The following is a 13,161-nucleotide window of genomic DNA, read 5'->3' on the forward strand; positions in this document are numbered from 1 at the left end:
GTAAGTTGGCACATACAGTTGAAGTCAGAAGTTTACATACACCTTAGCCAAATACATTTCAACTCAGTTTTTCACAATTCCTGACATTTAATCCAAGTAAAAATTCCCTGTCTTAGGTCAGTTAGGATCACCACTTTATTTTAAGAATGTGAAATGTCAGAATAATAGTAGAGATAATTATTTATTTCAGCTTTTATTTCTTTCATCACATACCCAGTGGGTCAGAAGTTGACATACACTAAATTAGTATTTGGTAGCATTGCCTTTAAATTGTTTAACTTGGGTCAAACATTTCGGGTAGCCTTCCACAATAAGTTGGGTGAATTTTAGCCCATTCCTCCAAACAGAGCTGGTGTAACTAAGTCACGTTTGTTGGCCTCCTTGCTCGCACACACTTTTTCAGTTCTGCCCACAAATTTTCTATAAGATTGAGGTCAGGGCTTTGTGATGGCCACTCCAATACCTTGACTTTGTTGTCCTTAAGCCATTTTGCCACAACTTTGGAAGTATGCTCATTGTCCATTTGGAAGACCCATTTCCGACCAAGCTTTAACTTCCTGACTGATGTCTTGATTTGATTTGGATCTCTTTTTAGTCCCCATTTGGACTAATCTTCCAAGAGTCCTTAAACATTCAAATACAATTTATAATACAAACACATTTTCACTCTTACAAACATAAATAATATACGAGCATAATGACTCAATAAATACTCAATCTAAAAAATATTGATTCTTCATCTACTATAGTCCCACAACATTTCTATGTATTATATTTAAATAGTTTTAAAATAACGTTTACATTTATATATTGAAAGGTTTCTAGTGTGCTCAGTTAATTTATTCCATTTCTTTATTGTTCTAAATCTAAATGTTATTTTGCCCATTTCTCTTTTCTGTCTGGATAACGCATAGATGGTGGACAATGTATTCCTAGTATTTACGGAATGTCTGTCTCTTACCAACTGAATACCGTTGTGAATAGAACTTGGCCATTTTAAATTATGTATATTATGAAATAAAATAAGCATGGTCCTTTCAATCTTATAGATTGATGACCAACCAAAAACACTGCGTATGACTGCAACAGAAGAACCATATCTCCACCTTAAAACAATCCTTGCTGCTTTGTTCTGTTCATTCTGCAGCCTCCTAACTTCACTTGATGATGCATTTCCCCAGACCACAGAACAGTAGTTCACCTGACTCAATTAATGCTTGTGTTATCTGCTGAATAATTTTTTCTGGTAAATATTTAGCTATCCTTCTGATTATGCATGCTGTTATATATATATATATATATATATTATTTTTTATTTATTTTTTACATAGATTAGTTATTTGAGACGACCATGATAAGCAGTTGTCTAGCTGCACTCCCAATACGTTTGTTTCTGCCACTTCTTCAATTTGTACTCCTCCTCTTAATTGTATCCCATGCTGTTTTGTCCTTTTCCTAGTTGAACAGACCAACAGAACTTTGGTTTTCTTGGTGTTTAAAACAAGTTTGTTTTGGCAAACCCACTCTCTGATATTCTCCAAATCTCCTTGTAAAGCTTGCTGTACCTGTTGAACCGATTGTCTTGCTGCATAAATTGTAGTATCATCTGCAAATATAGTAGCTTGAGTTTCAGCTAAGGCATAGGGAAGATCGTTGGTATATATTAAATAAAGAAGTGGCCCAAGGCAGCTGCCCTGCGGTATTCCACAGTTTAACACACGAAGGGAAGAAAATTAACCATTGATATAGGTGGACTGTTTCCTGTCAGTTAGATATGACTGTACCCAATTCAATGCTACCTCCTTAAAACCATAATGCATTGATTTTGTCAAAATGATTTCATGATCCACTAAATCAAATGCTGCACTGAAATCTAAAAATAGTACACCCACAAACTTGCCATTATCCATAGCATTGAGCCACTGGTCAGTCATGTCAACCAATGCAGTGGTAGTGGAATGGTTTTTGTAATAAGCATGCTGATTGGCTGTAGTCAGATCATTCTTTTCCATGTACTCCCACATTTCTCTACTCACAATACCCTCCAATATCTTATTGAGTGTAGGGAGTAGACTAATTGGTCGACTATTGGCAGGAGTAATGGGTTCTTTGCAGTCTTTCGGAATAGGACAAAGTTTCGCATGCAAACATCCCCTTTTCAAGTGACCAATTAAATATGTGTCTCAGTGGAACTGCAATCTGGGGAGCAGCACAGTGAAGCAAAAAAATTGTCCATAAGACCATAACCTGATTTACCATCAGGTAATGACTTCAATAGGTTTAACACCTCCACCTACACCATTTTTAGACTAAAATAGCAGATCTTGTTGCTCATAATATGATCATCATTCCATTGGGCAACAGCTTGTTTGGAAGAATGTATGTCTACATTGTTGCTCAGTAATGACATTTTCTTTGTAAAAAAAATCTGCAAAATGATTGGCAATATCAACTGGTTTTGTTATTATTCTCCTGTCAACCTCCACACTAGATGGGCATGATGAGATAGATGTACCAAGTAAGCCCTTAACTATGTTCCATACCTTTTTTAGAATCATTTTTACAATCAATAAACGCATTGTTGGAAAATAACTTATTTTCTTTCGATTCAATTTAACTGCATAATTACATAATGTTCTATAATTCTGTTAATCAATTTCCAATTTTGACTTGAGATGCTGCTTCAATATATCCACATAATTTCCCTCCCTCGTGATGCCATCTATTTTGTGAAGTGCCCCAGTCCCTCCTGCAGCAGAGCACTCCCACAACAGGATGCTGCCACCCCCGTGCTTCACGATTGGGATGGAATTCTTCGGCTTGCAAGCGTCCCCCTTATTCCTCTGGTTTAGAAAAAGTACGATCTTTGTCCCCATGTGCAGTTGCAAACCGTAGTCTGGCGTGTTTATGGTGAGTGGCATTTCAGGTTATGTCGATATAGGACTCGTTTTACTGTGGATATAGATACTTTTGTACCGGTTTCCTCCAGCATCTTCACAAGGTCCTTTGCTGTTGTTCTGGGATTGATTTGCACTTTTTGCACCAAAGTACATTTATCTCTAGGAGACAGAACACATCTCCTTCCTGAGCGGTATGACGGCTGCGTGGTCCCATGGTGTTCATACTTGCGTACTGTTGTTTGTACAGATGAACGTGGTACCTTCAGGCGTTTGGAAATTGCTCCCAAGGATGAACCAGACTTGTGGAGGTCTACAATTTTTTTTCTGAGGTCTTGGCTGATTTCTTTTGATTTTCCCATGATGTTAAGGAAAGAGGCACTGAGTTTGAAGGTAGGCCTTGAAATACATCCACAGGTACACCTCCAATTGACTCAAATTATGTCAATTAGCCTATCAGAAGCTTCTAAAGCCATGACATCATTTTCTGGAACTTTCCAAGCTGTTTAAAGGCACAGTCAACTTAGTGTATGTAAACTTCTGACCCACTTGAATTGTGATACTGTGAATTATAAGTGAAATAATCTGTCTGTAAAACAATTGTTGGAAAAAGATGTCCTAACCGACTTGCCAAAACTATAGTTTGTTAACAAGAAATTTGTGGAGTGGTTGAAAAACAAGTTTTAATCACTCCAACCTAAGTGTATGTAAACTTCCGAATTCAACTGTATACAGTACCAGTCAAAACTTTGGACACACCTACTCATTGAAGAGTTTTTCTTTATTTTTACTATTTTCTACATTGTAGAATAATAGTGAAGAAATCAGCACTATGAAATAACACATATGGAATCATGTAGTAACCAAAAACGTGTTAAACAAATCACAATATATGCCTTGATGACAACTTTGCACACTCTTGGCATTCTCTCAACCAGCTTCACGAGGTAGTCACATGGAATGCATTTCAATTAACAGGTGTGCCTTGTGGAATTTCTTTCCCTCTTAATGCGTTTGAGTCAATCATTTGTGTTGTGACAAGGTAGGGGTGGTATACAGAAGATAACCCTATTTGGTAAAAGACCAAATCCATATTATGGCAAGAACAGCTCAAATAAGCAAATAGAAATGGCAGTCCACCATTATTTTAAGACACGAATGTCAGTCATTTCAGAAAACTTTCAAGAACTTTCAAACTTTCTTCAAGTGCAGTCACAAAAACTATCAAGCTCTATGATGAAACTGGCTCTCATGAGGACCGTTACAGGAAAGGAAGACCCAGAGTTACCTCTGCTGCAGAGGATATGTTCATTAGAGTTACCAGCCTCAGAAATTGTAGTCCAAATAAATGCTTCACAGAGTTCAAGTAACAGACTCATTTCAACATCAACTGCTCAGAGGAGACTGCGTGAATCAGGCCTTCATGGTCAAATTGCTACAAAGAAAGCACTACTAAAGGACACCAATAATAATAAGAGACTTACTTGGGCCAAGAAACATAAGCAATGAACTTTAGACTGGTGGAAATCTGTCCTTTGGTCTGATAAGTACAAATTTTAGATTTTTGAATCCAACCAGTGTCTTTGTGAGACGCAGAGTAGGTGAACGGATGATCTCCATTCCCATTGTGAAGCATAGAAGAGGAGGTGTGACAGACACTGTCTGTGATTTATTTAGAATTCAAGGCACACTTAACCAGCATGGCTACCATAGCATTCTGTAGCGATACACCATCCCATTTGGTTTGCGCTTTGGGGGACTATCATTTGTTTTTCAAAAGGACAATGACCCAACACACCTCTAGGCTGTGTAAGGGCTATTTCACCAAGAAGGAGAGTGATGGAATGCTGCATCAGATGACCTGGCCTCCACAGTCACCCGACCTCAACCCAATTGAGGTGGTTTAGGATGAGTTGGACCGCAGAGTGAAGGAAAAGCATCCAACAAGTCCTCAGCATATGTTGGAACTCCTTCAAGACTGTTGGAAAAGCATTCCAGGTGAAGCTGGTTGAGAGAATGCCAAGAGTGTGCAAAGTTGTCATCAAGGCAAAGGGTGCCTACTTTGAAGAATATAAAATATATTTTGATTTGTTTAACTTTGTTTACTACATAGTTCCATACGTGTTATTTCAGTTTGAGGTCTCCACTATTATTCTACAATGTAGAAAATAGTTTTAAAAATATTTTAAAAACTTGAATGAGTAGGTGTGTCCAAACTTCTGACTGGTACTGCATGTATAATTATTTTTTAATGTCAGATAGGCAACTACACAATGTAATTGTATGCCTGCTTCCTTATACTCATTCTACTTCTCCCTCTCGCCATATTCTCATGCACAGAAATATGGGAGATATGCTATGTACCAGGAGCTGGGAACACACACCTTGTGCAAAAAATATCTCTTTTATTATCCATGATAGTGTTGTTACACAAACAGACAAAACGGAAAATTGAACACTTGTAAGCTTACTAAATAATCAACTTTTGTAGAAAGCAGCAAAATAACATGGTAAATATATTTCCTCTGAATCTCTCGACAGTCCTGTAAACTTGCAAACTACACAATAAAGCACCGTAACAACGGAGGACAGAAAATTCAGATATTTTCCCAAACAGAGCTTTTGAATACCACTGACTGTCTGATGGGCATGATGAAATAATTAATGGTTTTAATAGCTAGCAAACACTGTGAGAATGACAGAGCAGAACACAAGAGAGGAGGACAACAAGTTTCCAAATGTATGTAGAATTTAAGATCTAAATTAAGTGGCATTTTGAGGTAACATTACTTTTAAACTAAATTGAATTATTTCGGGCCTTCTAGGCATGGTAAAATGTCATCTCTCTGGCAAAATGCCACTACTGGAAAGGAATCGTCACCGGTCACACAGTTATAGATAAAAGGTCTTTATCTTTGTTCAACTTCTCTCAACAATTGCTAGTTTCAAAAGTCAATTTCAACATCAACCTTTTTAGTGTGGATAAATAGCCCCATTAAAATATATGTGCAGCTTTACAAAAGCATTCACATAAGGGACATTTTTACACCTTAATTTCTGAGGTGAACAAAGAACAAAAACTAAGCTAGAAACATGAAATGGTTTTATGACCTTTTATGTTTAATTCCTTACTTAAAAAAAGGTTTAAATGCTAAGTAAACCTGACTACTAGTGGGGAAAACTAATGAACCAACAATGGCTGCAATCGCAAAATAAAGCATTATTCAACATCAAACAGGAAGAGCAAATAATACCAAAGCATCTTTGCAGTATTTTTTAAAATGCGACACACATTACAGGTATTTACAAAAGGTAAGTACAGTTACGGGCATGACGGTCTAACAACATGACAGAAATATTACATTATTCAACCATGACTACGGATTGATTGTAATCCAAAATGTCTTAAACATGACTCTCTGAACTTATGAAACTAGTAGCTAAGTCAAACAATTCCTCTCAAATTAAAATGTGAGCTTAGCTGGTGTGGGTGTTTCTGAAACATGAGCAGGCAAATCTTGGCAATTGTTTATAATTTCTATTAAATAACATTATTTTCTTGCACTATTCAAGCAACACATTTGAACATTAACATAGGTCATTTTCACTGATAATATCTACTTCCTTAGCCAAACAAAACACTAATTCTATTGTCCATAGTAACCAAGTCATCAACCATCAGTTGGGTATACATTGTATCAAAGCTTTTGCCCTGGTATAAACTTCGTATCCATGTTTTATTTCAGAATATATAAATAAAAATTATAGCTAAATATGTTTTAAAATAAGTTGCACATAGAGATAAGAAAAATAAAACATTGCTGCTTCATCTCTTGTTTCTTAAAGTAACTGTCGAGTGAAAATGTAACTTTAAAGAAAGTTAATATTCTGTTAAGCCAAATAATGTTGACTCGTCCTATACTCATGTGGCCAAAGCATAAATTGGAGAAAAATAAACACCTCAAAAACCCCACCTCAAACTTGTATCTAAAACAGACAGTTTAAATAGAGTATGATGTCATACTCCTGAGGAGGATGAGCTGGCCAATCAGCGGCCAACTCGCATTCAAATTTGTGAAGACCAGTATACGCCCACACCATTATGTTGTTGGGGTACATACACACCATTCAAATACAGAAAAGCTGCTTTTAACATACTTAATTACTTTTTTGGGGGAGGAAAACTATTTTTCTCATATTGTAAGTAATTAATTGTCATATTTCATAGAAATCTGGAAAAGTTTGACAGTTACTTTAAATGAAAAATAAATAGATGTAAGCTTTGAGCTGTTTACAAAAGCCTAGTCGATCTAAGTCACAGATTTCACACTTTTAGCAAACTTCTGACCTTGGTAGTCCTTCTCCCATTAGATGAGACAAGGCAGGGAACATGTCCACAATAATGACAGTAAGTGTCAGGTTTGCAGAGATTCATTTCAATCCAGTCAACTCAGGGGAGGTATTCAAATTCCATTGATGAATTAAGCCTCTCAATATTTCGATTTGGTAAATACTGAATTTTGAACTCACTTCCTGAATTGACTGAGTTCAAATGGGAGTCGACCTCAAGGTGGGTGTACAGGTGTGAGGGTCTGAGGCGGGGGGACTAGAAAGTCCTTCCTAGGTAGGTTTGACCAGGTCGGATTGTATTCTAGGTAGGTTTGACCAGGTCGGATTGTATTCTAGGTGGTTTTGACCAGGTCGAATTTGTATTCTAGGTGGTTTTGACCGGGTCGAATTTGTATTCTAGGTGGTTTTGACCGGGTCTAATTTGTATTCTAGGTGGTTTTGACCGGGTCTAATTTGTATTCTAGGTGGTTTTGACCGGGTCTAATTTGTATTCTAGGTGGTTTTGACCGGGTCTAATTTGTATTCTAGGTGGTTTTGACCGGGTCTAATTTGTATTCTAGGTGGTTTTGACCGGGTCTAATTTGTATTCTAGGTGGTTTTGACCGGGTCTAATTTGTATTCTAGGTGGTTTTGACCGGGTCTAATTTGTATTCTAGGTGGTTTTGACCGGGTCTAATTTGTATTCTAGGTGGTTTTGACCGGGTCTAATTTGTATTCTAGGTGGTTTTGACCGGGTCTAATTTGTATTCTAGGTGGTTTTGACCGGGTCTAATTTGTATTCTAGGTGGTTTTGACCGGGTCTAATTTGTATTCTAGGTGGTTTTGACCGGGTCTAATTTGTATTCTAGGTGGTTTTGACCGGGTCTAATTTGTATTCTAGGTGGTTTTGACCGGGTCTAATTTGTATTCTAGGTGGTTTTGACCGGGTCTAATTTGTATTCTAGGTGGTTTTGACCGGGTCTAATTTGTATTCTAGGTGGTTTTGACCGGGTCTAATTTGTATTCTAGGTGGTTTTGACCGGGTCTAATTTGTATTCTAGGTGGTTTTGACCGGGTCTAATTTGTATTCTAGGTGGTTTTGACCGGGTCTAATTTGTATTCTAGGTGGTTTTGACCGGGTCTAATTTGTATTCTAGGTGGTTTTGACCGGGTCTAATTTGTATTCTAGGTGGTTTTGACCGGGTCTAATTTGTATTCTAGGTGGTTTTGACCGGGTCTAATTTGTATTCTAGGTGGTTTTGACCGGGTCTAATTTGTATTCTAGGTGGTTTTGACCGGGTCTAATTTGTATTCTAGGTGGTTTTGACCGGGTCTAATTTGTATTTTAGGTGGTTTTGACAAGGTCTAGTTGTATTCTAGGTGGTTTTGACAAGGTCTAGTTGTATTCTAGGTGGTTTTGACAAGGTCTAGTTGTATTCTAAGTGGTTTTGACCAGGTCGAGTTGTATTCTAAGTGGTTTTGACCAGGTCGAGTTGTATTCTAAGTGGTTTTGACAAGGTCGAGTTGTATTCTAAGTGGTTTTGACAAGGTCAAGTTGTATTCTAGCTGGTTTCGACAAGGTCTAGTTGTATTCTAGGTGGTTTTGACAAGGTCTAGTTGTATTCTAGGTGGTTTTGACAAGGTCAAGTTGTATTCTAGGTGGTTTTGACAAGGTCAAGTTGTATTCTAGGTGGTTTTGACAAGGTCAAGTTGTATTCTAGGTGGTTTTGACAAGGTCAAGTTGTATTCTAGGTGGTTTTGACAAGGTCTAGTTGTATTCTAGGTGTTTTTGACCAGGTCAAGTTGTATTCTAGGTGGTTTTGACCAGGTCATAAACGTGGATGTGGAAGTCGTCGTCGTATTTGATGTAGTAGACGGAGGGTTTGGCGGGAACCTGGTAGATAACCAGCCCAGTCCTCTTCACGCCCTTATCAGTGACGTACTCCACCTGCTTACCCACAAGGCTCTCTGTCTCCTCGCCTGGCTTCCTGTCCGCAGGCAGCAGGTGTTTGTTCTCTGGGAAACGAGGGAAAAATAGAGGAAAAAAAGAGATATGCATATGGTGTCTGCCGTTTTACTTCACATACCAGAACAAATACTTCCTCCTCTTTCAGGTCCTCTACTCAGCAGCTAGCCACGTAAGACCAGTTCTCATGCTCTCAACAGACTACAACCATTTCACCCAGTAGCCTCATAAGCCAGTCATGACCTGATTTTGAGTTGTCTTTCTGGATGTATACTTTGATCCCCAGCAGCATCTGCCCAGCATAATCAGACGTGTGTGTATATCTCTTCTATATATCTTTTCCTTAGCTTTTACATGTCAAACCTGCCTTTCATTCAGCTTTACAACAATTCCTTCATCCTCAGGTTCTGATAGTACTGTGGACATGGCTCCCTCCCAGGCCATCCACATACTGTGCTGTATGTCCCTATTTCAACTGCCCTATGCAGTGAAGACCATTTCTATTTCTTCTTAGGGAGATAAGATATGTGTGGGTTAAAGTCTTTACAAAGACCTTAATTAATGTTAAACTAGGTTTACAAACTCCTTTACTAATGTTAAGGTTTCCCTTGTGTCAGCACTAACCATTGCAACAGACCTGTGATTTGTATCAGACCCTCTGTCACGTCATCTTCTAAAGGTTAAGATAAACATATGGAGTAAATAAAAGTCCTCTTCTAAAGGTTAAGATAAACATATGGAGTAAATAAAAGTCTTCTTCTAAAGGTTAAGATAATTATATGGAGTAAATAAAAGTGTTTCGCACCAGCTTCAGGGAGGATGCGGAGGTCTCCGTCCTTATAGTCGTCCCAGAGCTGGTACATGTAGAGCACAGGGTCCTTCTCATAGGTGATGTAGTACCAGTTGGTCATGATGGGGGCGCGAGATAGCACCATGCCCCTCCACTCATTCTTCTCACCGTCCTCCTTCTCAAACAGGTGCTCCACAGCCTTGCCCACCAACTCTGGCGCATCGTGGGGCACCTTGATCTTGTTGTTTACTATGGAGGTAAAGAGAAGGATTTATAGTTTTGAAAAACACTAAAATAGCAGCCTGGTCAAGAATACGGAACACTCCCTTTTGGTTTCAGATTATTTCATTTAACTAGGCAAGTCAGTTAAGAACAAATTCTTATTTACAATGAGGGCCAACCCCGGCCAACACAGGGTCAATTGTGCACCACCCTATGGGACTCCCAATCACAGCCAGATGTAATACAGACTGGATTCGAACCAGGGACTGTAGTGACGTCTCTTGCACTGAGATGCAGTGCCTTAGACCGCTGCGCCACTCGAGAGCCCCAAAATAGAACGTGTGCTGGTTCCACCAGGCTACTAAAATAGTTAAATAACTTAGACTGAGAGAATTGCTCTTTTTGTGTACTTTGAGGGCGAGAGGTAACATGGGGAAACAAATACTCCATTAAAAAAAAACAGCCCTAGGCCCTTTCGATCTGAATGTAATGGATAGGTCCAATCCTATTCAATTCTTCTACATTGACACATATACAGTACAAGCTAGGTGCTGGGGTGATGGGATTGAACAAAATGATCTTGCATCGAGTTGACAACACCTTTATCTTGTGGTTTGCTGTACAGGAGATTACAATTAGCAATGCGCAGAAAGGTCACATGATAACGAAACGGTAGGTCATTAACCTACGGATAAGGAGAGCAATGGGGATAATGGTATGCAGGCTTTTATTTACAATTAGGCCTTTCTAAGATTAATCTGTTGTGTACATACTGACCTGGAACAAAGACCAGCACACACTGTTCTTTTGTGTTTTGTACATATTCGCTTGGTGGTCATTCCAGGTCGAGAATTTCTTCTCTCATTACCAACATGCTTAAATCAAAGCTTTAACATACTCAAATAGTAGGTGAACCCACCGACTTTCTCTGTTAAAACCTGCAGGTTGGACACCCGCTCGTCTTTGAACAGCTCGATGCCATAGACGCAGTCGAAGCCGTCGTATTTGACCATGTACAGGGAGGTGTTGACGGTGAGGCGCTCCAGCACTGTGCCTTTCCACTTGGTGAGGTTGCCCTTCTCCCTCCAATTGTGCTCAATCCGCAGGCCCAGCAGGTTGTTAGGGTCTAGGGTCGACGACAGAGACAAACCCGAACTCTCACTCAGCTCGCCGCTGCTACGCTTTCTGAGAGAAGAATATAGGTGTAGATATAGGTGTAGGTTAAAGCATAACAGGAAATACCCAAAACAGTACTCAAATATCAGTGAAGAAGAACAGGTGTTTCAACCTACCTGCCCCTTTTCTTGGACATATTTCCAGAAATTCACACAATCCTGTGGGCAGAGAGCAAAGAGAGTGTATTATTTCAATGCAATACCTTAAATAATGTAGCAAATGGCAGGGAAGCGAACCCAGGTCGCTGGCTCACAAAGTGAGGATCGCTATGTTGCACCATCAGAACGGAAAGGCACGTCCCTACGCCCTCGACAACTCAGCCCCTCACACTTCTGGGTCGTAAGTTCACAAACACCATCCCACTTCTGACACCAGTGTAGCGAACAGCAGGGCAGGGAAGCGAGCCCGGGTCACTGGCGTGAAAGGCATACACCCTGCGAATCGTGCCAATAGAGTTCACCCACTTAGTGGAAATAGTAATGCGGCTCATATTTATTTTGTATTTTTACCTTTATTTAACCAGGCAAGTCAGTTAAGAACAAATTCTTATTTTCAATGACGGCCTAGGAACAGTGGGTTAACTGCCTGTTCAGGGGCAGAACGACAGATCTGTACCTTGTCAGCTCAGGGGTTTGAACTTGCAACCTTCTGGTTACAAGTCCAATACCAAGGATCTCTACCATAGTTTCTCCAGATTGAGATTCATTTAATACAATTGTATTGAGTGTAGGCTAATTATGAATTAGCATTTCACTAGGCTATATTGATAACACATGGACTGTGTCACGGGGTAGAAATACCTATAATCAAATGACAAATGTTAGATGGCACATTGATCTGGAGACATGCAATCTGCAAATCATAACAAGATAACCTGTTACAGTGTTATCATATAATGAATTATGGCTACGCAAAGCAATAAACCTAGACCCACCAGTGTACAAGTACCGGTGAGGATGGGTTATTTTACCCAGGTAGCCCTAGTTTCCCGCGAGTATACCACAGGCGTTGTTACAATGGTTGCTACGATGGTTGCATTTACACGGGCAGACAAATTCGGATATTTTTCGAACTAATTGGTGTTATGACCAATTAAATCAGCTCTAAAAGCATCTGATGTGATTGGCCAAAAGACCAATTAGTGGCAAAAAAAATATCATAATTGGGCTGCCTGTGTAAACGCAGATTAAGTAGCCCTACCGGATGTCAACAAACAACATCGCCCTCTCCTTCAACTGCTGAATGTGCAATTGTCTGTGAAATCATGTCATGTTTCTAATGTAATTTCGCTGCGGACCACGTTTCGTAAGATTGCAGCAATTTGATATTTTTGGACAAGCCAGAGATATTCCTGACTACAACATCAAGGTGTAAGCATGCCTGTAAGCATTGATGTAGGCCTAGCCTTTCACATGCACGATTACGTTCAGATGTTGGCAATTGCTTTTCAAAGACGCGCGTGCCTATTTGCTCAAAGCGAAACCAATAATAGAACATTCAAACGTCATGTAATCATGTGCGGTAATTTTGTGCGGTAACACTGACCACTGGTATACAGTAAAACGACCAACTGTGTTGGCATTTGCATTACCATAAATAGCGTAGACAAAATTGACACACTGGAGGGCTTGAAATGCATTATAATGTAGTGCAGTAACACGATTATCAAAGTAGAAAGCATATTTAGACAAAGAGAGTTACCTGGCCCCTATTTTCATTTCTACTTCCCTCTGCTGAGCAGAATCCGCCTCATGAAGGCTACAAGGAAACAGTCTGACTAC

The 13,161-nt window shown here is 39.3% G+C and overlaps 1 protein-coding gene across 1 annotated transcript in view; it reads right to left on the reverse strand.

The window, feature by feature from the left end:
- Positions 1-7,711: 7,711 nt before the first annotated feature.
- Positions 7,712-13,161, reverse strand: part of LOC112260842 (spindlin-W) — a 5,516-nt gene continuing 66 nt past the window's right edge. Inside the window, exons 1-5 of the mRNA XM_024436206.2 lie at positions 13,082-13,161; positions 11,497-11,538; positions 11,124-11,389; positions 9,998-10,231; positions 7,712-9,242 (exon numbers count right to left, since the gene is read on the reverse strand). The exon at positions 13,082-13,161 is cut by the window's right edge and continues 66 nt beyond it. Of these exons, the coding sequence (XP_024291974.1) occupies positions 9,037-9,242; positions 9,998-10,231; positions 11,124-11,389; positions 11,497-11,516 (726 nt within the window). The 5' untranslated portion in view covers positions 11,517-11,538; positions 13,082-13,161 and the 3' untranslated portion in view covers positions 7,712-9,036. The remainder of the gene's footprint in view (positions 9,243-9,997; positions 10,232-11,123; positions 11,390-11,496; positions 11,539-13,081) is intronic.

The sequence above is a fragment of the Oncorhynchus tshawytscha genome, linkage group LG10, assembly GCF_018296145.1.
Source record: "Oncorhynchus tshawytscha isolate Ot180627B linkage group LG10, Otsh_v2.0, whole genome shotgun sequence".
NCBI lineage: Eukaryota > Metazoa > Chordata > Actinopteri > Salmoniformes > Salmonidae > Oncorhynchus > Oncorhynchus tshawytscha.